Genomic DNA, 26,780 nt, shown 5'->3' on the forward strand with positions numbered 1-26,780 from the left:
CAAAACTTTAGCAGGCACAAGGATAACATTCAAAAGAAATTTGGACAGTTTTATAGATAGGGAAGGCTTGGAAAGATTTGAACAAATTCAGGCAACTGGGTCGCCCAGAATGCCAACTTGGTCAACATGGACGAGTTGGGCTAAAGGGCCTGCATGAATGACTTTAAAGCTGCTCCAATGCAAACTGGATCAAAAATATACAAAAATTAGGCGGAGGAGATTAAATTTATTTGATCATCCATTTGTACAAGGCATTGAATCAAGATCATATCAACATCATCAGTGGTACATGGAAACTAATGCATCATTTGAAGTTATGTTGGGGGTTGTTCAACTTCCTGTCTAATGCTACAAAACAGATTAAATGGCCAATTCTCATTTGCTGATTGTGTTCTTCCTGTGTATCTATTGTCTGACCTTTCATCACAATAGTGACTGAATCAACAAGGTGAGGTGCTCAAGTCCCAGAGGAAATGCTGTAGAACACTACATTCTCCCATTTCTACAGAAACAAGCAGTGTAGTATTGGATACGTCAATGAATGAAAGGTGACAGGGTGGGTTCTTGATAATGATCTATTTCAATATTTTTGCAATTACATTCATTACTCCTTCGTGGTTTATTTATTGTTACATCTACTGTTTCTGCCACTCTCACTCCTAGGCTTGGAAGTTATGCAGGTGAGAATCATTCCAAGCCACCTCAGTCCACTTCCTGAAGTTATGCAGGTGAGAATCATTCCAAGCCACCTCAGTCCACTTCCTGTAGATGGGTATATCAATGCTGGGAGAGCAAATTTGCAACAGGAGGTTGTGAACTACAAAAGTCTGCAGGCTCTGTGATTGTAGTCAAAATCTAGAAGTGCTAGAGGAACTCAGTTGGTCTTGCAGCATCCATAGGAGAAAAAGATACATTACTGATGTTTCAGGCTTGAGCCCTTCGTCAAGACCCAAGTTTTTTTTCACTCATATCTTGAAGGAGGGTTCAGGCCTGGGATGTCGATAATATGTCTTTACTTCCTATGGACGCTGTGCGACCCGCGAAGTTCCTCCAGCATTTCTGTTTAAACAGAAAGACTGCCAGAATCAGGAAGGAGAACAGAACCAAGCATATTCAAGATGTGCTAGCCTAGCAACCACAAGAAGCTTGCACTATAAGAGTTCTAGTAAAAAAATGTACTGTGGGCCAAAGCTACTGATCAGAGCATTGTTTAAACAAGTTACTCATCATTAACGGCCCCTTTCATCTATCTGTAACCAAATGCTCAAAAGGAACATATTTAATTATTTTAAAAAACTACATTTAAAGAAAGCGAACTTCATCATATGTTGTCAGAGTCATTTCATGAAGAGATAAGGAGGCGCAGAGAGTATCTGGGAAACTTATAGTTTCACTTAAGGAATGACTGGAATATATTAAACCCACTCTGAACACCTTAGAACACCGAGCAACACTTAAAAAATTGGGAAAGACCAATATTCTAAACATCTAACCTATTCTTACTTTGGTGATCTCCTCAATCCCCTATCTGGCTCTCTCCATGATTGGTACTTATGGCCTTCACTGCCATTTTATTGCACAACTCATCCTTCAAATAACTGCCCTTCCATTTTTAATTTCCATGCATTTATTCTATGTACTCTTAGCATTTGATTCTTCACTCCAAGATAATTATACAAAGCACCTGAGAAAGAGAAAGTGAGGAAATGAAACCCAAGAAGTGTAATTTTGAGAAGAGTCGTCAGTAGAAGCTGTTTGGCTGCTTCACTTTTCCATTAGTTAATTGCCACAAATATTTTTTCTCATTTCTTTTTGTTTTTCCTGAGTCACAGGCTTTTCCACCCTCAAACTGTTTGTAAATCCAATTAAAAAGAACAAATCACATCAAAAATTAATCCATTTACTTGAGTGAAGGTTTCAGAAGGCCATTCGTTCCATCAAATCTGTTGCAATTTGTATAAACCAGGCAATTAACCTGGTTAATACCCCACGGCCTCTCACATTTTCAAGCAGATAACCAGCTGCTTTGAGACAAAATGCTTCCATTGCCCTTTCAGGCCATTAATTTCAAATTGCACCTTGCACATTTGAATTTGGAAAAAGGCTGGCAAAAGCTATTGTGCACAGGCAGCTCCTTTAGGTAGCACCAAGTAGTTTTCCCACGAACTTTATTGGTCCAGATTGACAAGAGAAATTGGAGCACCACACAAATAACACAGCAGCAAATGTCAGAAAAGGCAACTTTTTTTTGTTGCAGAAATCTTATAAAGCCAATCGAAAGCTTGTGTCTTCCTTTTCGGACATCAAATTTATACCTTGCTGGAAATCTGTCAAATTGCTTCAACACAGAGGAGCTTGCAGTTCATTTGTTTCTAGTATCATTCTTTCCAACCAACATTCTCTAAATTAAAATAATCACTCATGAGGGTTTCTGAATTGGATGCAAAGATCAAGAAATTGAGATTTTGATTGCAGGGAATGTGGAGGAATGTATCTATTATAGATAGATCAATCCCAGGAGTGTACCAACAATTGCAAAATGCAGCCTGGAAGTGGTTAACATTTGCAGATAAAATTTCCACATGAAAATCTTCACTGAAGGATGTTCAGAGGTGAAGCTAACATTTAAAAAACTGCTCACTGCCCACATCAACTTAATTCTTCCAGATACTGCCTCAGAACACACTCCAAACTTTTCCCCTCCTTAAGCACATACATATCTGACCTAAAGTGCAACCGTAATTTTTGTTTTGCACTTTGTGATGGAATTTTTGCTTGTCTCAATATGGCTCCTTGAACAAAAAGCGGCTGAAGAAGGTGAAGGCAGCTTTTGGCTTGTCCGATGGCACCATGTGACCTGCTCCCTGAAAATTGAAATTTTTCATGGTGAAATGAACAAGGTAATACAAAAGGAATGTTTAATTATCTTAATTTATTTCCTCAAAACTTTTTTCTCCTTGCTTGCTTTAGGAACCAAACAAATACAGGACAGAATCTCACCAACTCTTTCAGGCTTTCAATTGTCTTTTCTGAATGTGAAGACAACTAATACTTTCTCAATTTCTGACAAGAACAAGCCTTTGAACTACGTTTCCAAAGCTAAACATTGTGCAAAGCTTCAAGAGCTCATTTAAGAATAATTTCTAAAAGGAGGAAAGTGAGACAGAAGGGAATTTTCAGAATTCAATGCTTCATTGACTGAAATCATGGCTTTTTATGGTGGTGTTTGGAAAGTAGAACTATTAGTAGAATATGAGATACCTGATTTTGTTCAGGTTCAATCACTCTTTGTCCCCAATTTCTCACTGCATCCATAAATGTTCTCCAACCTTGTAACCCTCCAAAATGAAGATTCCAAGAACTTAATAGATCACCTTCCTTTGAATTCACAGTAGGTTAATGCCTCTGTAAGGCATTATTAATCATTCCCAGGGTACACCTTCCTCTTGGAGGGCTGCAAGGGATTAAGATTGAGGCCAGAGAGAGATTTGAACACAAGGTGAGAATCTTAAAATTTAAGTTTTGCAAAAGGAAATAGAGTTGACAAGCGCAGGGGAGATGGTCAATGGGACTTGATAAGGATATCCTGAAATTTGTTGGATCTGGGATATTTGCACATCTTACAAAGGCAACCTGGTTTGACATTCAATTTCTGCTTTGGCTCATTTTCATCTATAAATTTAACTTGGATAGATATAATTCATCCTTTATATTTTCCTTAGATAATTCAACTTCTGCTATAATCAGCCACTCTAACCCAGAGAGGAACACACTGGCAATGAAACAAGTTATAGCACCATTTAAGTACAGGCCCACCCACCACCCTATATCAACCTACTCCACAAAAATATAATTTTACCCTCCCTCACACCCATAACCCTCGAGGCCAGTATCAGGTACTGTTAATGGAAGATTTAAACCATGTTTTTTTACTTTTGCAGCCTTTGGTTCTGCAAGGCTGAAAACCTGTTTTTAGAATCAGCAGACATAATCTAAATTCCACCGAGGGGCAATGAGATGCAGTTACCTGACGAAAGGACATCTGTGTACCAAGAACATTTAATCTTCCTGCTTGTTTTGGTCACAGACTGTCAGAGGCCTAGCCCTGATGCAAAATAAACCATTGTATTCAAAGTGATAAGCTGAAAATTATGTTATTTGATAGAAGCTTAGGCATGCTAGCTTGCTCGCTTATCTTTCTTACTGTGCTGGGAATAGATGCTTTGGTAAGCAGTTTTTGGATAATATAAGCCATGGTCCCGCTGCTGAAGTTTGAGACTCTCCGAGAGGTGGCAACATCTCTCAGCAAGAAGAAGAACTTCTAGAGTCCAGCTAACATCCCGGTCAAGGGAGGTGGAGAAGCTGCTACCGGCGCCCCGACAACCTACTACAAGTGTGCGGTCGTTGCCTCGCTTCGGCAGTTGGGACCAGTCCAGGCGTTGATAAGTATAATTGGGAGGGACTAGCATATTGTAGTTTGAAATCAGTTTTTGAATTTGTAATAAACATTTGTATAAACTGAACTGCCTCTGTGTGTCTATTTTCTTTTGGTAGCTCAAACACTGTGACCAATCTAAAACAAACAAAGTGAGAGGTACAAGTTTACCCAAGACAATTGGTGCAGGACAGGTCCCAATAAATAATCTGGCAGATATGATCAATATGATGAGTTAAGTTGGCCAGTATAAGCAATTCTACCCAACTAAATTATGTAAATCCCTATCCAGTGGTCAAGCTACAAAGCAGAGTTCATACCCACTGATTAAAAGGCAATCTTAAAAAGGAGGGTTATAAATCAGGCTAAATGTTTTTGTGAATGTTTGGAATTAAAAGTCAGAACCAAAAGAAAGACTGCAAATGAGTCAAAATATTATTTAAATCAGAACTGAGGAGGATATTGGTTTAAAATCAATACAGCTAGTGACAGGAAAAAAAAGAGGGTTTTTAGAAGGATGCAGGACAGGAAAGATGGTGCAGGGCAAATGGGTGCCAATGTCAGAAGTTTCAGGTGGCTTTATAATAAATGTAAATTGTAATATAATCATTATCAATAACCTAAAAAAATGGAGCAGTCTAAAATTTTGAATTCAATATCCAGGCCAAAAGCTAAACTGCCTAATTAAGATGCATTTGGTCTCATCTAACCTTTTATCCTTGCCTAGCCTTGGCTTTGTATCTGCCTTAAAACTTTTATCTCCTAGGCCATCAGTGCTCTGTGATTAGTAAGGGATTGCTTAAGGTGGTATGTGGGTAGGAAGAAAAAATTTGAAAACCACCTCTTTAATTGACTCATTATGTGCACGATTTCATAACTCCAGAGGAAATGGGCCAATGACAATTAGATTCTCAACCTTCCCTTCCCATTTGCATACTACCTTAAGCAATCCCTTACTAATCACAGACCACCGATGGTATAGGGATTACTTAAAGTGGTATGTGAGTGGAAAGAAAAAGGTTGAAAACCTTTGCTCCAAAGAAAGGCTGTTGACTTGAATCAAGCTCTGTTCCACTCATCACAGATCCTGCTTGTTCAGCCCTCTGGTGATGCTTTTTTTGACAATTCATGTACAGACATACCTTTATAGTCAGGAAAGCAAGGTTGTCAAATTCCTTGACGAACCCTCCAACCTGATCACCATTCTCATCTTGGTACACCCAGGCCCGACGGTTCACTTTGACCTGTGTGGAAAATGAAGAGGATGAAGACGCAGACCTTGCGCGCTCAACACACAGCCCACAGGGCAGTGACAACTCCATCAACCTCTTCTCACAGAAAATCACAGATACATTGTGAAGAATTCAGATGATCCCAAAACATCTTTGCTCACTGCAGGAACTGCTTGAATGAAATGTGCAGACAACATACATTTTGAAAGCACAGTTCCTTCAGCCTCACCCTCCATCTGCATTCCCTTTAAGTGGCCTCTGTAGATTCTTCATCATGAAGCTCTCAGAAACCAGGGGTTGATACTGACAAACTCAAGTTGTTCGCAAGCAGGATAACATGTTCGATGATTCCTTTTCAGAATTTTGTGCAGGAACATATCTTTTCTATTCTGTCAAAAAATGTAAACCTTTGCATTCAAATTTGGAGGGTTGTTACCTAAATACAGGCCAAATATCAATAAGAATGTAAGAGTACAGAGAAGATTTACAAGGGTGTTGCTGGGACTTGAAGAGTCAAGTTGCAGGGAAAGGTTAACCAGGGAAAGGTTAACCAGGGAAAGATTTTATTCTCTGGAGTGTTGGAGAATGAGTGGAGATTTGATAATGGTATATAGAATTGTGAGGGGAAAATAGAATAAATGCAAGTAGGCTTTTTCCATTGAGGTTAGGCAAGACAAGAACGAGAGCACATAAGTTAAGGGTGAAAGATGAAATGTTTAAAGGGATTATTCAGGGGAACTTCTTCATGCAGAGAGGGGTGAGTGTGTGGAATGAGCTGCTACCTGAAGTGGTGGATGCTCAGTTTTAATATACAAGATATATTTGAATAGATACATGGATGGGAGGTGTATGGTCAGGGTGCAGGTCAATGAGACTTGGCAGAATAATAGTTCGGCACAGACTAGATTGGCCAAAGGGCCTAGTTCTGTGCTGTAGTGTTCTATGGTTCTAAAACAGCACATGTCCAAACTTCCAATTATGGAAACATGGTTGATATAGACCTACTGTTGGTAAATGGAGAGTTATTCACCAGCTGCTTAATTAAGGGTGGCTGAGCTAATTCCATCTCTTGTTTTTAGTTAGCAGGAATCGTATCACCAGAGACCTGATTATGGCAGTTTGCGTACAGCAGATAGAGTTTGATTTAATAGACATGTACAAAGAAAATTGTAGCTCAGAACTGAACTCTCATCTCAAAAAGATCACAGGTTAAAGTTTCAATCCAGAAAATTGTGCACAAAAATACATTTAATGACAGTCCAGCACAATACCACACTACTGGAGGGTCAATCTTTTAGAGAAGCAATTAAACTGAAGATCCACCTGTCTCTCTGGGAGCACAGAGATTTCTGCTCCCCTGGCCATATTTATTTTCTAACTAACAAAGAGGTTTATCTGTTCGTTATCGCATCTTTTTTTCGACTGAGTTGATAATATACTAAGATCATAAAGCAGTTATTTTCTGAGCACAAAAATAATTTTTATGTTACAAGTTATCACAGCTACTATTCTTGCTCCTGTTTGGCTAGTTTATTTTTGAACTGCCAAGTGGTTTAGCTTCAGCCATGACTTTATATTCACATGCATGGAACATTTCATTTCCACAAAATATCTGTGCAATTATCCTAATTTCCCTGGTCTCTGTAGATCCTCCAGACCGTGTATCTGTATTTGTCCTGAGCATTACTCATTACTTACATACTGGCACACAACTCAAAGCAAAGTACATTTGACAAATGAAACAAGCCACATCCAAAGGTTGAACTGCAATATAAACCGTACCTTCTGTTGAAGTGAATTCACAAACCACTCATCTCCCATGAAGTTACAGGCCATATCCACATCTCCATTATATACCAGGATTTGGTATTGCTTGAAAGAGAATTGAAGAAAAATAAAATCAAATGAGATGAATGAAACAAAAAACGATGAGCAGGTATTACAGATGTCCAAACTCGACTCTCTCTAAAATTGTCTTTCCTTTCATTTCTCCTCCCCCCCTCCCCCCCCATCACCACCACCCCCAATTCAAATGACTGCATTAACTACTCCAAGGTAATTAAAATTTTAATGACAGCATGATAGAAGGCAATTCCAATCTTTAAAACCCGTGAGGCTCAATTGCACCCAATTATCCAACCAATTCATGGAGGTCAGAGGGAGAAGGGAGAGATTTTGTCGGTTTAGAATCTGGGTCACTGGCATTGCACTACGCCACTGGATCTGAACACAGCAACAGATTAATTTAGATGAGATAACCATCTAATGGTCTTTAAATCAAACACAGACCTATCCCATCTGTGCTAAAGGATGCTCAAAGTTTGGACTAAAACATGAGTTTGGGCACCAAGTCAACAGAGCGGGTCCTTCCACAAACCTTTTGAAACTATACTTTGATACATGCACTGACAGCATGGTTGCCAAATTTACTGATTACACAAAGATGCTTGGGAAAGTTGTGAAAAAGAACACAAGGAGAGATTATGCGAGTGAGAAAAGATCTGAAAAATTTTGTATCATGTGGAAAATGAACATGTTTACTTTGGCAGTAAAATAATGAGAAATTGCAGAGCAGAAAAGCAGAATGTATAGTTCACAAAAGTATGCTGATACAGCAAATAATTAGGAATGCTGAACAATATTATAATGAATTCAGACAAAAATTGAGCACAAAGGGACAATGTTGTGTTTCATTTTTATAGAACATGGGTGGAATCACAAATAGAGTATTGTGCACAATGTTAGTCTCATTAGTTAAGGAGCAGGCTTTTGAAGCTGTAACCAACAAATACTGGAGGAACTCAGCAGGTCTCTCAGCAGCCATAGTAGGTAAAAGTATATAACTGACATTTCAGGCATAAGGCCATGGACCCTCAGTGACTCTGAAGGGACTCTTTTGCTTCTTTTCTCTTATTGTAAGGGGCGCTGGGCAATATTAATAGCAACTGTCTGCCTTACAACAGGCAATTTTGTGCAATATTACATGTTCTGTGCCATTACTGTACATGACAATAAAGGAATCTTGAAAGAAGATGAACTGGACTAAAATTGACCGGGAGATTGAAGGGTTAACTTGTGAGTAAAGATTGGACAGGGTAGGCTGTTGTTCACTGGTTAAGTGTCCAGCATCTTGAGACCCTGGAGTCGAACTCATCTAGACATGTGCCTTAGATATGGTGGAAAGGACATTAGCAGCAAGTCACACAGTCTAGCTTCAGATCTGCTCATCACCTCTGTACTTGGAGGGCCAAGTCCGCCAGATTTCAGGACAGGAAACTGAGTGATGAAAAGGCCACTGAATGCCAAGAGATGTCTAATAGTTTTGAGGGGGAAATATTAGGTGCTAGTTATTTACCCAGCCTGAGTGTCATCTCGTTTTTTCTGTCTGCAGCCAGGGGTTGCTGCATTTGCTGAGTTAATACAAATGGAACTGAACGTTGCATAATAAAGAACATCTCCACTTCTCCAAAATCACTCAACTTTCCTTTTTAAATATAACACCACAATGAGTAGGCAGGCTTCTTCCTGCAGAAGGAAAATTGGGTCACTAAAATGCACTTGGACATCAATTAAACCGATGAAGAGAGAAGGAGTAACAACACTGGGGTAAGGATAACTTATCGCATAGACATCAAGAATAAAGTCAAGCCAGCCTCATCTCCTATTGGCTAGAATGGTGGTCTACTTGGAATGAAACATTGGGGTAGAAAGAGCAATGCATCAATTACCCTGGCAGCCAACAGTTTCAGGTATTGATCCTTCATATCGCTGTAGAGTTTTTGATAATTCAGATTCACTGTTGCACTAGGAAGGAACAAAATAATTTCAAATTATCAAGTGATAGGAGGTGATGACCCTTACAAACAACAATTTCCTCAACAAAAATAGACTTTTTTTGAACACCCTTTACCTGGTTTTAACTTGTCCACAGAATCACCACAGATTTAAAAAAGTGTTGGTGATTCCAAAATGAAATAACTGATGAAACTTCGGTAAGCGGTGTAAAAGATGTGAATGAAATGCTCCATGTTCACATTACTGGTGGCTATGGCGATGTGCAGTGAGAGCATGAAATGGTCATGCTCTATAATACAGCTGTTGTCATACAAGGATTGTAAACCATTAAATCTTTTTCACTTATATTCATGGCCATTTCAAAAGAGAATGATGCATACTCAAACATTAATCTAATAGTTTTGAGGGGGAAATATTAGGTGCTAGTTATTTACCCAGCCTGAGTGTCATCTCGTTTTTTCTGTCTGCAGCCAGGGGTTGCTGCATTTGCTGAGTTAATACAAATGGAACTGAACGTTGCATAATAAAGAGCATCTCCACTTCTCCAAAATCACTCAACTTTCTTTTTTAAATATAACACCACAATGAGTAGGCAGGCTTCTTCCTGCAGAAGGAAAATTGGGTATTTGGGTATTAAATAATGAAGGGTATTTTAAACTAACCTTTGTAACCACCAGACAGCCCAATGGGGACTAGTTCTGGGTGGAACAGAAAACACTATTTCTCCCAGTGCCATTATTTTTTCAAATGCCAACTTGGTTAAAATTACCCCAGTTAAACAAGAGGTAAAAGAGCACTGGGCTTATTGTAATTGTTAACATTTCACAGGAGCACAATTGAGAGCGTCTTGTCTGGCTGCATCATTGTGTAGGATGGTGGCTACGAAATGTCAGACCAGAAGATCATCAAAACGGCTGAGATCACTGGGGTCTGCCTTTCCTCTATTGACAATATTGACCAGGAGCATTGATTAAAAAGAGCTCAAGTAATTATTGAGGAGTCTTTCCATCCAGTATGCAGTTTCTTTGACCTACCACCATAACGAAGGGGGTAGAGGAACATCACAATCACTATTAGGCTGCGAAAGAGCTTCTTGCCACAGGCTGTGAATGGACATTATCCTGTAACTGAGTAAATCATACTAAAATACTTGCATTTATTTTGAATTGTATCTTTGATGCACTTACGATTTTGTGCTGTGTTTTGTGTGTATTATGTGGACTGTGGTCTGGAGAAATGCTGTTTCATCTGGTTGTATATGTATAGTCAGATGATAATGAATTTGAATTTACCCCAATGTCTAGATACACAGATCCAATGACACCACGGACCCGCTTATTTCTACAATCTAATTCCTGCAGAAAGAGAACACAGAACCTCTGTGGTGGGCTTGCTTTTGCTTTCAATGACCTGCCATTGATGAGATCAGAAGAGAACCATCAACAGGTCACCAAATCATAATTCCTCTGAAACCGCTGCAATGCTGAACTCAGGTGGGTTGCATCAAATCCAAGTTCAAGTTTATTTATCATCTGATTGCATAATTCTTTCTTTGGCTTGGCTTCGCGGACGAAGATTTATGGAGGGGGTAAAAAAGTCCACGTCAGCTGCAGGCTTGTTTGTGGCTGACCAGTCCGATGCGGGACAGGCAGACACGATTCTCGTTTACAACCTGACAAAAAGGCATTCTCTGGTCCTCGGTGCAAAAACATGCAAGCACATAACCAGACATAACACAAGTGATGCATTTGCAGAAGTATACATTGTTCTGAATTTACAGTATTATATGTACACAAAATAAATAAAGAGTATTGGAGGGTTAATATGAGCAGTTCATTAGTTATTCAACGGTCTCACTGCCTGCGGGATGAAGCTGTTTCGCAGGCTGGTGGTACTGGCTCTGATACTTCTATATCTCTTTCCCGACAGTGGTTGAAAGATGCTGTGTATGTGTGAAGTGGTAGGGATCCTCAACAATCTTGTTTGTCCTCTTCAGACAATGATACCGGTACATCACATCAATGGTGGCGAGGTGGGGAGAGGGGAAAAAGGAGGAGTCCCCAGTGACCCTCTCTGCTGCTCTTATGGTACTCTGGATTGACCTCCGATCCATTTCACTACACCAACTGTTTTTTCTTTGGCTTGGCTTCGCGGACGAAGATTAATGGAGAGGTAATGTCCACGTCAAATGCAGGCTCGTTTGTGGCTGACAAGTCCGATGTGGGACAGGCAGACACGGTTGCAGCGGTTGCAAGGGAAAATTGGTTGGTTGGGGTTGGGTGTTGGGTTTTTCCTCCTTTGCCTTTTGTCAGTGAGGTGGGCTCTGCGGTCTTCTTCAAAGGAGGTTGCTGCCCACCGAACTGTGAGGCGCTAAGATGCACGGTTTGAGGCGATATCAGCCCTCTGGCGGTGGTCAATGTGGCAGGCACCAAGAGATTTCTTTAGGCAGTCCTTGTACCTCTTCTTTGGTGCACCTCTGTCTCGGTGGCCAGTGGAGAGCTTGCCATATAACACGATCTTGGGAAGGCGATGGTCCTCCATTCTGGAGACGTGACCTACCCAGCGCAGTTTGATCTTCAGCAGCATGGATTCGATGCTGTCGGCCTCTGCCATCTCGAGTACTTCTATGTTGGTGATGAAGTCGCTCCAATGAATGTTGAGGATGGAGCAGAGACAACGCTGGTGGAAGCGTTCTAGGAGCCGTAGGTGATGCCAGTAGAGGACCCATGATTCGGAGCCGAATAGGAGTGTGGGTATGACAACGGCTCTGTATACGCTAATCTTTGTGAGGTTTTTCAGTTGGTTGTTTTTCCAGACTCTTTTGTGTGGTCTTCCAAAGGCTCTATTTGCCTTGGCGAGTCTGTTCTCTATCTCGTTGTCAATCCTTGCATCCGATGAAATGGTGCAGCCAAGATAGGTAAACTGGTTGACCGTTTTAAGTTTTGTGTGCCCGATGGAGATGTGGGGGGGCTGGTAGTCATGATGGGGAGCTGGCTGATGGAGGACCTCAGTTTTATTCAGGCTGACTTCCAGGCCAAACATTTTGGCAGTTTCTGCAAAACAGGACGTCAAGCGCTGAAGAGCTGGCTCTGAATGGGCAACTAAAGCGGCATCGTCTGCAAAGAGTAGTTCACGGACAAGTTGCTCTTGTGTCTTGGTGAGAGCTTGCAGGCGCCTCAGATTGAAGAGACTGCCATCCGTGCGGTACCGGATGTAAACAGCGTCTTCATTGTTGAGGTCTTCCATGGCTTGTTTCAGCATCATGCTGAAGAAGATTGAAAAGAGGGTTGGTGCGAGAACGCAGCCTTGCTTCATGCCATTGTTAATGGAGAAGCGTTCAGAGAGCTCATTGCTGTATCTGACCTGACCTTGTTGGTTTTCGTGCAGTTGGATAACCATGTTGAGGAACTTTGGGGGGCATCCGAGGCGCTCTAGTATTTGCCAAAGCCCTTTCCTACTCATGGTGTCGAAGGCTTTGGTGAGATCAACAAAGGTGATGTAGAGTCCTTTGTTTTGTTCTCTGCATTTTTCTTGGAGCTGTTTGAGGGCAAAGACCATGTCAGTGGTTCCTCTGCGCGAAAGCCGTACCGTGATTCTGGGATAACATTTTCGGCGACACTAGGTATTATTCTATTTAGGAGAATCCTAGCGAAGATTTTGCCTGCAATGGAGAGCAGCGTGATTCCCCTGTAGTTTGAACAGTCTGATTTCTCGCCTTTGTTTTTGTACAGGGTGCATCACAAAGGTCCTGAGGCAGCTTTCCTTGGTCCCAGCAGAGCTTGAAAAACTCATGCAGTTTGGCATGCAGAGTTTTGCCGCCAGTCTTCCAGACCTCTGGGGTGGGGATTCCATCCATACCTGCTGCTTTGCCACTTTTCAGTTGTTCAATTGCCTTATATGTCTCTTCCCAGGTGAGGACCTCATCCAGCTCTAGCCTTAAGGGCTGTTGAGGGAGCTGGAGCAGGGCGGATTCTTGGACTGAGCGGTTGGCACTGAAAAGAGATTGGAAGTGTTCTGACCATCGGTTGAGGATGGAGATCTTGTCGCTGAGGAGGACTTTGCCGTCTGAGCTGCGCAGCGGGCTTTGGACTTGGGGTGAGGGGCCGTACACAGCCTTTAGAGCCTCGTAAAAACCCCTGAAGTCGCCAATGTCCGCGTTGTACCACACTGTGAAGCAACCAGTCAGGATGCTCTCAATAGAGCTCCTGTAGAAGATTGACATGATAGTGCCTGGTAGCCTTGCATGCTTCAGTCTTCTTGGAAATGCAGTCGCTGCAGTTTTCTTGACTAGTGAAGAGATGCTGTGTTTCCATGATAGGACACTTGTTCAGGGGACTCCAAGGACCTTGGTGCTCTCTACTCTCTCCATTACTGAGCTATTAATGTGTAGTGGAGGGTGGTTGTTCCTGGTCATCCTGAAGACCACGATCATCTTCGTCTTGTCCATGCTGAGACTCTGGTTATTATTCTTGTGAGGTTTTCCACCTCCTCTGGAACTCATCATTGTTGCCAACTACTGATGTGTCATCAGCAAGCTTGATTTCTCTGTATTTCAGTAGTGGGTCAGTAGCATGAACAGGAACAGGCTGTGAGATGCACCAGTGCTCAGCAAGATGGTACTTGACGTTCTGCTGTCAACCATACAGACTTTGGCCTCCATTAGGAAGTCCAGAATCCAATTACAGAGAGGACGATGAGTCCTAGGGAGGTCAGCATCTCCACCAGGCTCTGGGGAATGATTGTATTAAACGTAGAGCTGAAGTTGAGATGAACAGCAACCTGGAGCATGAGGCGTTGTACTCCAGGTACCACCCTTGGTGCAGAAATAGGCGAATTGAAATGGGTCCAATGTCTCAGTGAGGGGCACTTTGATGCGTTCCATCACCAGAAACTCAAGGCATTTCATAATGGAGGTCAGTGCCACGGGCTGTAGTCATTGAGGCCTTACACTGTTGTCCTCTTTTGTATTGGGATGATGATCAATGATCTTCAGCGGACAAAGTGAACAAGTGTATTCTCAGCAACCAGAGAATGGGGAGGGAAAGACTGCTGATTGCATAATTAGTTATAAAAAATGACTAGATCATGCAGTCGCATTCTCCGCATAAACCACTAAATACATCTCCAAACTATATCACCTCCCTACCTTTTAAAGAACAATGTTTTATACTGCAATTATAAAGGCGAAACGATATTCATGTAAAACTTTATATTGTTGCTTAATATTCTTAGATACTTTTGCCAGTTTCAAGAGAATTCCAGATGTGTAAATTCTGGATAAACAAATCAATGTTATTTACTCTAAATTCTCAGAAGAGACTATCTCAATGTTTGTGAACACACTGTGCCACCCATAGCATAAATGCATGCATGCCATTTTTTTTAAACCTTGCACACAATCACACCTCAACTTTTCTAAGTGGGTTCCTTACCAAGACTTCATAATGACCATTATTATGGTCTTGATATACATACTGAGGTAATTTGTGCACCACATGCATCTTTACTTTTACAAGACACTTTCAGGTGGCCAATTGCCCCGCTTGTAAAGCCGCATATTTTGGCAATATGTGGCTGTTGGGAGGCCATGTCAATGTACAGGAGGCGCCTGCAAGGCAAACTTTGTAACCCTCCTCCGAGAGGAGGGCCTAAAAGTGGCTGCATTCGGGATGACAGCTCCTCACTCAGCTGCCCCTTTCCTCAGTGCAGGACGTCGGGGCAAGGGCAGCTGGCTGGGCTGTCAGCGCGGAGACTGGAGGCCTAGGGCGGCCGGCGGGGGAGAAGGGGGCTGGGCTGTTGGCGTGGGGACATACCCCGTGGAATGTCCTCACACTGATTGCTCTGCCCCCCCGGCGGGGAAGGGGGCTGGGGCGGCCGGCGGGGGAAAAGGGGGCTGGGGCGGCCACCCTAGCCCCCTTCTCCCCCGCCAGCCACCCCAGCCCCCTTCTCCCTCGCCGGCTACCCCAACCCCCTTCTCCTCCGCCGGGGGACAGAGCGATCAGTGTGAGGACATTCCACGGGGTATGTCCCCGCAATGATAGCCCGCGCTGGCTGTCCCAGCTGACAGCCAGCCATTCTAACTTGACAGGCCAAGGGACAGGAGCCGGAGTGCGCTCAGATGTACATCCCAGTGCAGCTGTCACTTCAGGTGGCCAGCGCTGCGCTTTTAGCCCTGCCACCTGATCGGCAAATCAAAGGGCCGCTTTCTCTTCTTCAGGCGCATTCTAAGTGGAGAATCCACGGAGAGTCAAGCGATAGGAGCCCAACTCTCCCAAAATAGCTTCCATATAAAATCAGTGTCAGAGTCTTGCAATTGCTCAGAAAAAGGAAGGGTAAGGTGCTCCTTCCATCCGATAGCCTTGGGCAAAGTATAGGATCTGCTTAGCCTCCTTATCAGGATCACACCAAGTCATGGATTGCAGATGGTTTTTACAAGCAGATTCTACAAATTGGAATTTATGGTTGTAAAACTAAAAGTGCTGGGCAGATGTATCTACTGATCAATTGCCAGGGTTATCTATCCAGTATGGTCACTGCAACTGAAGAAGGCAGTGGGAAACCACTTCAGTATTTTTCCCTTGCATAATCATGAACTCAACATCGACTACAGTCTAAGCTCAAAGATGGAGCCTTCACTGAAGGAGAATTGGGGAGTCAACAACTACAATTTGGAGGGTCAGAGATCATGACGGATGGAGAGACATGATCACCCACGCCGAACGGCAAGGCACCTGAATGATGATGATAAAATCTCAGCCAAGGTATGCAAGCCTGAGGAATTTTACACAAATATTCCAAATAATAAAGCAATTCGAGGCTGTGAATGTAGCCAAGTTTTACCTGCACATCTCCCATTTCTGCACAAAAGGTGGAATGTGCAGAGCAATTCTGACTTTTGGGTTGTTCAAATAGTTGGAGCAGGCAGTGGTGTTAATACAAGGGGGGTCCATTCGGACATTCCTATGGCTCTGGTATACATCCTGTAGATTCTGAAGAAAATGCACAAAATGTGATGAGCATATGACAGATAAAACTCAAGAAATAAGTTTGCTAAAACAGTTCTGGTAATCATATTGAAGGAAGCAGCACTTCTATGAGTGGGACATTCTTAACTTTCATCAACTTGAAATTGATTCAGTTCCACATCTAGTGGATACCTGTGCAAAGATGGTGGTGCTGCCAATGCAGATCCAGGTAAAGCAAGGAATGAAGAGACAGTGTTCCTGCAGGGTCCAACAACCCAGTCTGACTGCCATCAGCTCTATACAGGCTTTAAACAGCCTGTTAATGGAGTTGTTGATGATTTTATTGGTCTGTGCCCAAGATGGCAGCACCCATGAAGGGCTGCAGTCTCTGGAGAAGTGGAGGACTGGTGCAGGACACCAGAAAAACCTCTTGTTTGAGGAAGTGACGACTCCCACAGGGCGGTGACCACAGCCACGGACCGGCTAGGGGCCCTGAGGCAGAAGAACACACAGGAGGTGGACTGTTGGCAACCCACGCAGACTGACTTTATTACATGACAATAAATTGAATCTTGGATATTGAAACAGGCTTATCTACTGGATATTCCTCTGGTGGTTCTGTATTCAAGACCAATGTTTTATTTTATTCTTAAGGAATAAAATGCAACATTTCCCTCATTTCTACCAAATTCGAATGCAATTACAAATCTGATGGACTTGCCTTTAAATGGAAGTAAAGGCAACTGATGTTGGATGTGGCTACAGCAAAAATTCCTGAAAAAGGATGTAGAAAATTAAGAGGTCACATGGGTGTATTTGGGCGGCACGGCTCATGGGCTGGAAGGGCCTGTTACTGTGCCGTAGCTCCAAATTAAATTAACAGTAATCTAAAAATAGAAACCATTTAAAAAGATTGGAGTAGACCTCAAAAACAAGAGAGCAATCACCCAGGTTTCAGAACCTGACAACTCGTGCTCAAAAGGATATTTATGGAAATTGAGGAAACATAAAAATCAAATGACTAATTTACTTGCTTTTACCATCTTAACTCACAGGTGAGGAATCATAGGGATCAGAAACTGAGGTGATGTCAGACTGTGCACTCCCAGGCGATGGGAAGAACATTTGGTGATTAGCAAACACTCAGATATATGACAAGTGTGCTGGAGAAACTCCTCAGTAAAGGGTAACCAGCATTTCGGGCCCAGCCTCTTCATCAGGTAAATATTGGTTACCCTTTTACTTCCTCTGGATGTTGCATGACCTGCTGAGTTTCTCCAGTACATCTATGTACTGCACTCAACCTCTACATCTGCAGATTTTCTTGTTTAATCCATATATATGAATGGGTAAAGCTGATGAGTCTAGGCTGGGTGAGTGACTTAGTTAATCATTGTTACACAGTGCCTACAAAGTTACCATGTTACCCATAGATATAAAATGGAAATAAAGGGTACCATTTTCCTGAAAAGCCTGACTCTTGGATTAGACAATTACTTTCTACTTGTTCTCGACTCTTGATGATCTACTTCGAACATAGTCTTTAGTCTCTTAATTTAACAAGACTTCTTCATCAAACTATCTTACTTCATGAACCAAACATCAAACAGAAGGAACAAATGCAGTCAAACAGCATTGGGGGTACTTTCAAGGATGGGGTGATTTAGCAATTTGGGCAGGCTTGAATTTCTGTGAGGAGGGTAAAGGACTCTGACACAGATAGAGCAGAAGTAGGAGACAGAGAAAAGACACTCTTCTATGGTGGAAGAGAAGATGACGGGGATAGTGTGCCACAGTTCTGGCTTTGTAATTCCATGTAATAAAAAGTGACAAGTTGGTGAGCAAGAAAGACCACAGCACAAGTTAACAAATTTGAACCTGTGCATGGTGGTTTAGTGTCACGTAATCAAGGAAGAAGCCACAGATTAAGACTAAAACTGAAATGATACAAGGACAGAGTGGTGCCAGAATGAGTGAGTTAAAGAACAGGGTTAAGCCAGTAAGATAATGATTGCACAGACAGGTGGCCAGTTGCTGAGGTGAATGTGACAGAGGTGGCTCATTTGCAGTCGGGTTGGGCAAGCAATTAGGAAAGTGTGCAAAGGGCAAAGGTTTTGGTCTTGCTGGAGCTGAAATTAAGTGCTTGCTTATCCAGAATTTAGCAGAACACTCAACGGTTTCAATGTGCCGTGGTTTTAACTTTCTTTCCCCATTAAACCACAGTAAAGGAGTTAAATGGGAAAGTCATCAGATACTGGGGTTGAGAGCAATACACAAATTGCTGGAGAGAAACTCAGCAGCATCTATAGTAAAGTGAAGGGCAACCAACATTTTGGGCTTGAGCCCTTTGTCAAGGTAGAAGCAAAAAAAAACAAGGCAGATGCCTGAATACAAGATGGTGGGAAGGGAGAAGAAAAACAGAGGTGGGAGGAAGGGGCAGGAGCACAGGCTAACAGGTAAGAAATCATCGATCGATACAGGTGGGAAGGTAAAAGAGAAAAAATGCTGAGAAGTTATAAGAGGAGAGGGTAGCTCTTTGATAGGAGAGGGAGGGAAAGGGGGAGCTGAAGACAGGAAGAAGGAAAGAGTAACTTGGGGGAGGGGTTTAATGAAAATTGGACAATCTGGTTGGAGATTGTCCAAACGGAATACAAGCTGTTTTTCCTCCAAGTTGTGGGTAGCCTTGGTTTGGCAGTGCATGAGGCCATGGATAGGCATGTCACTATGGGAATGGTGTGTGGAATTACAATGGTTGGCCATTGGAGGTCCTTGCATATCAGTGGAGAGTGAAGGTGCTCAATCATCGCCCAGTCTCCACCCAGTCTCTTCAAGGTAGAAGAGGCTACAGCAGGAGCACAGTTGGCAGAACAGTTAGGGCAATGCTGTTACAATGCCAGACATTAGGATGGGAGTTCAAATCCCATGTTGTCCATAATGAGTGTTTACATCCTCCCCTTGTCTGCATTGGTTTTCTCTGAGGGCTCCGGTTTCTTCCTGCCTTTGAAAACATATTGGGATCGTGAGCCGAAAAGGTGCTCCATGACTAAATTTAAATTTAAAAAAACCACGAGTTGCTTCACTTGGAAGGACTCTCTGGGACCTTGAATGGTGGCCAGGGAGGTGGTGTGGGCACATGTGAGCATTTCTTATGATCACAGTTAGGTACCAAGGATTAGAGGGAAGGGATAAGGGAGTCCATGAGGGAGCAGTCCCTGCAGAAAGTGATGAGGGGAAGATGTGTCTGGTGATGGGATCATGCCGTAGGTGGCATAAATTGCAGAGGATAATATGTTGGATGTAGAGCCTGGTGAAGTGGTAGGTGAGGACAAGGGGAACCCTGTCCTTGTGTCTTGAGGCAGAGTGTGCCAGAGCAGATGTGCAGGAAGTAGTGGAGATGTGCGTCAATATTGAGTTTAAGGCAGCAGAGGGTAAGCTACCTTGAAGAATGACATCTCGGATGTACTAGAATAGAAGATCTCATCCTGAGAGCAGATAATAATAGAAATAGAGGAATTGAAAGGAATAGAATCCTTACAGGAGACAGGATGTGAATAGATGTAGTTATGGATTTGGTAGGTTTGCAGAACCACAGTAAAGGATCATGGACAAAGTTGTTTTGAAAAAGATGAAACGCGTTTACCTTTTTCCACAAAAGACTCATTTCGTTTTTGGAGAATATGGTTCCCAAATCATGAATAACCAGCTGCTTCTGATTTTTGTCAAAGCTGTGAAAGGAACAACAAAGCACTTCATTTATTGGTTTAAACACATAGTTATGAACATTCTCCCATTTTTCAAGGCCTTCTACACCTCAGATACGAGCTGTAACCTCAACCTCCTTAACATATCACCCAAACCATTCGAATTAAAACAGCGAGTTTAGGATTACTCTTTGGCTCAAAGTGGTTGTAGCTCTGATGTATTTGATATTCAGACATTCTAATTCTATTGTTAATGGAAAACTTTTCATAGTAATTCTATTGAAAAAGGAAAATAATAAAAGAATCATTTCACATTCCCAGTATCAGCATTACTTGTCTTTGAAGAAGACAAAAACCCAACTGACATTCAACACTAGGACCAATCTAGTGTGGATTATCTATCAGTTTATCCAAGTATGGGGAAATTGCCAGCTATTTATATTCCCTTGCTGGAACCCATTTTGGAAACAAAAAGTGCAAAAAGAATTTAGCAACTTCAAGCTTCTACATTTACAATGGAATTCTGTAGTGGCTAACAGTTCAGTGGAGAAATGCCAATTTCCCAACAAAATTCAGGTCATCTGATGTGGTAATTGCAGGCTCACTCTTAAGCTTTAAAAATAAACTGGATAGTTACATGGATGGAAGCGGTCTGGAGGGTTATGGAATGGGTCCAGGCTAGTGGGACAAAAGGTATGGTTTTTGGCATAGACTATAAGGGCCGAATGGCCTGTTTTCTGTGGTGTAGGTTTCTATAATTTGGAACTTTTCCTCAGATCCCACCACAGATACTTGCGTTAAACTGTTCCATGATCCTGTTGTTATAAATTAGTATCCTCTGATGCAGAGGGATGGCTGGGCCCGAGAAAGCAATTTCACATTTAGCTGGTGAGGGACCTTGAAGTTATCATTTTTATTGTTGCCCTGTCCTTCAACTTGCCCGTTTCCAAACAAATATTTGGAATATACCCATTTAAAACAACAGCAGTGAAAAGAACACGCAAGGTTTATAGAAGAACAAACAATCATAATCCAGATGCTAGACTGGATGAGTAGCACAAGGCAGATCAGCTAGTTATAGGAGGATCAGTGCGTGGAGAAAGCATCCAATCAGGATGGAGTACCCAGCCGAGTACTGAAAACAGTGTTGACCAACTGGCCAATGTACTCAGATTATCTTTAACATCTCACTCTGACAGGGTGTTTCAAACAGGCCTCAATCCTACATGTGCCCAGGAAGAGTGTGGTAAACTGCCTAAATGACTACTGACTAGTGGCACTCACATGCACGGTACTGAAGTGCTTTGAGAGGCTCGTGTTGAAACTCCTGAGCAGCGACATGTATCTGTTCCCATTTGCCTGCCACAGCAACAAGTCTACAGCAGACGTCATCTCAGTGCTTCCACACAAAAACCTGGACCACCTGGACAGCAAAGATGCATACATCAGGATGCTCTTTATCGACTACAGTTCAGCATTCAACACCATCATCCCTTCAAAACTGATCAGAAAACTCCAAGACCTGGGCCTCAAAACCACTGGATTTCCTCACCTCCAGACTTCAATCAAAGCAGATTAGCAAGAACATCTCCTACATTATTTGGTCAGCATGGTTAGTGTAGCAGTTAGAGTGACGCTATTACAGTGCCAGTGATCTCGGTTTGAATCTGTTGCTGTCTATAATGAGTTTATATGTTTTCCTCATGCTGGCGTGGGTTTCATCCAGGTGCTCTGGTTTCCTCCCACCCTCCAAAGCGTACAGGGTTGCGTGTTAATTTGGGTGTAATTAAATGACATGGGCTGAAATCAGCTTCTATTGTGTTGAGAAAACAAACTCCATCAGCACCAGAGGGCTGTCTACTTAGCCTCTTGGTCTACTCGCTTTATACCTTGGCAGTGTGGCTTGGTATGACAACAACACCATCTACAAATTTACTGACGATACCTTGGTAGTAGACTATGTCAAAAGGGGTAAAGAGCCAGTCAACAGGAGGGAGATTGAAAAGTTTGGCTGAATGGTGTACCAATAACAACCTCTCAATGTCATCAAAATCAAGGAGCTGATTGTGAACTTTAGGAAGGGAAAACCAGAAATGCTTGATCCAGTGATCATTAAGGTGGGGGGGGTGGGGGGGGTGGGGTGAAATCAAGAGGTGGAGAGGGTGAGGAAATTTAAATTCCTGGGAATCATGATCTCAGAGAACCTTTCCTGGACCCAACATACTAATTTCAGCGTGAAGAAAGTACATCACTTCCTCTATTTCCCCAGGAATTTGCAGAGGTTTGGTATGACATTGGAAACTTCGGCAAATTTCAACAGATGTGCAATGGAAAATATGCTGACTGGCTGCGTCATGCCTTGGTGTGGGGCCACCAATACATCTGAGCAGAAAGCTATGCAAAAAGTAGTGGGGACAGCCCAGTACATCACAGGCAAAACTCTCCCCATTATAGAGAAAATCTACATGGAATGCTGCCTTCAGAGAGCAGCAGCAATCATCAAAGATCCACCATACCCAGCAGACGCTCTGTTCTCACTGCTGTCATCAGGAAAGAGGTATTCAGTAGGTGCCACAAAACCGTACCACCAGGTTCAGGAACAGATGCTGACCCTCCACCATTAGACTCCTAAACAACACTCAATCAGACTCATATAAAGACTTTTACTTTGCACATTAATTATTACTGAATATTCATCTTTTTCTATGTTGCACAATTTGCTTTCTTTGTAAAAAATCTCTTTTGAATTGTATCTTTTCCTTGAGTACAGTTTGCAAGTAGAAATTCTGCCTGGCCTGCAGGAAAATGATTCTCAGGGCTGCATTTGATGTCATTTATGTAGTTTAAATTTAGACATAGAGCACAGTTACAGGCCCTTTCAGCCCATGAGCCCGTGCCACCCAATTACACCAAAATGACCCACCACCCCAGTACATTTTGAAGGGTGGGAGGAAACCAAAGGATCCAGAGGAAACCCATACAGCCACAGGGAGAATGCACAAACTCCTCAGACAGCACTGGATTCCAACCCTGATGGCGCTGTAACAGTGTTGCACTAATCACGACGCTAACTGTGCTGCCCTTAGTTCAACAATCAACATGAACTTTGAACCTGTAATTGGCCAGGCTGGCAGATGGCTTCTTTAATCCCACTGTTCCCCCCCCCCCCCCCCCCCCCGATACCTTTATCCTTTTCTTTTTCAGTTGTTTTAAAGCTATTATCAAGTCTTTTTTTTTTCTGGGTCTGCTGAAAGTTTATGGGCCCTCTTGCTTACGAAGCTGTCAGGTTTAGTTGGTTTCTTCCGTACCTATTCTTCTTTTCTATCAACCACAAAAAAAATCATGATTTCAACCCGTGCACCCCCCCCCCCCAGGTGCCATATAGCTCCTGTTGATAATGGCTGCTTTCTAGAAAAACATTCTGATCTAGCATTTTGGTGTTGGACCTTGTATGCAGATCAGGAAGACAAGATGTTGCCAGAAATCTGAGGCCAAAATTTCTTAATTTGTTTTGCTTCCATGGAAACAGAAAAATAAATGTACTTCTTGACAGAGCCACAAACATCTTGCCTATCTCCCCAATTACTTTCCTAATTCTGGAATATTTGTCACCAACAAAATTTACACTTGCACCTCCTGATTATCTCACATTTCTTGTATGGACTAGCAGTACACTGCTAAACAGGTTCTGGGCCATCAGATCCACAATCTTGTTCCAACCTTAGCCCTAGTCACAGCAACATTTACCCATCTTTGGTCACTAGATACCAAACTTTTCATCATCTTCACAACTCCAAACATCTCACAATTATTCCTTACCGGGTTTTGCCTGGGACTCCTCCAATGCAATCAGCGTACAGGTTGTATATATTCAGACCTGAATTCCACACAATATGCATCACCTCTTTAACCTGCAAAGAAAAGATTTGGTTATTTTCTGAAAATTATCTTGCCAGAAAGGTTAATAGATTTTTATTGTGTCCCTATATAATACTCTATCCAATATCAACTACATTACCAGAGGACTGGGTTAGAGATCCTGGCAAACACATGTAGCATATTTACCATGATTAAATCACTATAAAATAAAAAGTGCAAAACATTGCAGTTTCCATTAATCACCGTTAGAGCTCAGTCGGAGCAGTGAATCTAATTCTGAGCAGTACAAATTAGGAAGGACATTAAGGATTGGGAGAATTAAGAATTTATTTAGATGGAAAAACAAGAGAAGCTGAAATTATTTCTTTTGTTTAACCACTGTGGGCATGATCAGGATTGGTGGCTCATTTTTAACTGCCTCAAGAAGCAAGAGTTAGTTGCCACATGAAAATGCTGTTACCCTTCTCATGAAGGTACTCATATAATGCTATTGGGTGGATGAAGTGCCAGTTGATGAAGTAGACAAAGACGATGTGGTCAAACAATAATCATGGCTTTTATTAGCAGACACTCATGGTACAATAATGAAAGACAATAGGTGCATATACAGTTATACCCAAGGGGAGTGTCCTTAACAGTAGAGATAATGCACAGCCAATGTTAGTACAGCAAGGCTCGCCAGAGGGGAGACAGGCAGCTTGGCAGATATTCACCACAGTAGAATCCCAAGATTTAGAAGCAGTGATTGATGCAAAGAATTCAGTTACAGATGATCACAGGTTATGGGTATGAGGGCACATGATTGATTTTTATATTTTTGTTCGAGGAAATGTAAGCAATGGAGAAAGGATGAATGATCTATATAAAAGGTATTAAGTGGGAAGAATGGACAAAGTAATACACACCTTTGAGTTACAATTCTCATCCTTATTATTATAAAAGTTGCAATTTTCCTCAGAACAGCAGAACTTCTGGAGATCAGACCACAGTCTAAAACAAATTATGGACAACAAATTAAATATTTAGCCTCTTAAACTCTACCAGAATAACTTTAGCTTTTTATCAGAGTGGAAATACCAGATGGTAACCAATCACAAAATGCAAATTGGAATAATCTCAGACAAATATGAAAAAAGACAATAGCACCCAGTGGTTGGATGGACTCTAATGTGTCGAGGCAACATATACAAGGCAGATATTCATCTTCACTATCTACAAAACAACTCAAATGCAAAGTTGTGACCAGATTTCAAATTGCATAATTTCTAAAAATTTCCCCGCAACTTAATGGATCACATGACAATAACACTACAAAAGAAAAAAAAACTGTACATTTTGACAAAATTTATAATCCTTCAATTTGTAAGAAAAAGCTCCTCATTGCTTGCTCCCACACAAACACTGTCCTCAAGGGAAATGGAGATACAGAAACCACTTTCATAGAAAGTTCAATAACATTAAAACGCGAGCTGGACTGAAAACAGTTTAGAAACGAGAGTTCAATTTGAGATTTAACCAGGAGAAAATAAAGTAAGATGTGCCAGTATTTAAGTAAAGTAAAGGGAATTAGTGGCATGAAAGGGGAACTGGCCAAAGTAGATTGGAAGGGGACACTAGTAGGGAAACAACAGAGCAATTATGGATGGAGTTTCTGAAAGAAATGAGGAAGATGCAGGATAAATACATATAAAAAAAAAAGAGAAATATCCAAATGGGAAAATGTCACAATTGTGGCTGACCAGGGAAGTCAAAGCCAACATGCAAGAAAAAGAGAGGGAATGCAAGGAAGTACAAATTAGTGGGAACATAAGAGAACTTAGAAGTTTTTATAACTTACAGAAGATAATTTAAAAAAAAATCACAGGAAGGAAAAAATGAAGTATGAAAGTAGGCTAGCAAAGAAAATAATCCAAGAGGATACAAAAAGTTTCTACAACAATATAAAGAATAAAAGGGGAGAGTAGATGTAGTACCACGAGAAAATGATACTGGAAAAATAATATTGGGATAGAAGGAGATGGCAGAGGAACTAAATGCATATTTTACATCAGTCTTCACTGTGGAGGACACTAGCAGTGTGCAGTTACTATTTCAAGGGAGAAGGTGTTCAAAAAGCTGAATAGTCATAAGGTGGATAAGTCTTGAAAGAGATAGCAATAGAGATTGTGGAGGCATTAGTTATGATCTTTCAGGAATCCACAGAGTGGCATGGTCCTAGAGGACTGAAAAATCAAAAATAGCACCCCATCACTCAAGAAGGGTGTGAGGCAGTAGAAAGGGAATTATAGAACAGTTAGCCTGATGTCAGTGGTTGGGAAGATGTTAAATTGATTATAAAAGGATAAGGTTATGGAGGCTCATGACAGGATAGACTGAATTGGAAAAATCTTACTAGACAAATCTTTTGGAATTATTTGAGAAGGTAACAAGCAGGCTGGATAAAGGAGATTCAGTAAATGTTATATATTTGGATTTTCAGAAGGCCTTTGATAAGATACCACACATGATGCTATTTAACAAGGCCCACAGTATAATGAAACATACTAGGGTGGGTGCAGCATTGGATGATTGGCAGGAAGCAGAGAGTTGGAATACAAGGATCATATTCTGATTGGCTGCCAGTTGCTGGTAATGTTCCACAGTGGTCAGTGGGACCACTTCTTTTTATGTTGTATATTAATGAAGGGGATGATGGAATGAAGGGGATGATGGAATGAAAACAAATGGGCGGACTATTTTTTAAAAGGGGAGAAATTGAAAATACTCAAATGCA

General features: G+C 41.8%; 1 protein-coding gene and 1 long non-coding RNA gene across 3 annotated transcripts in view; one reads left to right on the forward strand and one right to left on the reverse strand.

Annotated features, from left to right (window-relative positions):
• Window positions 1–206: 206 nt before the first annotated feature.
• Window positions 207–26,780, reverse strand: part of ctsa (cathepsin A) — a 52,933-nt gene continuing 26,359 nt past the window's right edge. Inside the window, exons 8-15 of one of the 2 annotated variants that reach the window (XM_069884858.1) lie at window positions 24,913–24,997; window positions 23,948–24,039; window positions 20,068–20,152; window positions 16,303–16,451; window positions 9,396–9,471; window positions 7,450–7,539; window positions 5,578–5,679; window positions 207–2,864 (exon numbers count right to left, since the gene is read on the reverse strand). In XM_069884858.1, the coding sequence (XP_069740959.1) occupies window positions 2,781–2,864; window positions 5,578–5,679; window positions 7,450–7,539; window positions 9,396–9,471; window positions 16,303–16,451; window positions 20,068–20,152; window positions 23,948–24,039; window positions 24,913–24,997 (763 nt within the window). In that variant the 3' untranslated portion in view covers window positions 207–2,780. Of the gene's footprint in view, window positions 2,865–5,577; window positions 5,680–7,449; window positions 7,540–9,022; window positions 9,193–9,395; window positions 9,472–16,302; window positions 16,452–20,067; window positions 20,153–23,947; window positions 24,040–24,912; window positions 24,998–26,780 lie in introns of those variants that run through there. The other variant, XR_011340065.1, reaches the window with a different exon arrangement.
• On the forward strand, window positions 9,173–17,874 carry LOC138736039 (uncharacterized). The gene is made up of 3 exons (XR_011340066.1): window positions 9,173–9,273; window positions 10,767–10,955; window positions 17,483–17,874. It is a non-coding gene; the product is annotated as an uncharacterized lncRNA (long non-coding RNA).

This window comes from Narcine bancroftii, chromosome 6 (assembly GCF_036971445.1).
Source record: "Narcine bancroftii isolate sNarBan1 chromosome 6, sNarBan1.hap1, whole genome shotgun sequence".
In the NCBI taxonomy this organism is placed as follows: domain Eukaryota; kingdom Metazoa; phylum Chordata; class Chondrichthyes; order Torpediniformes; family Narcinidae; genus Narcine; species Narcine bancroftii.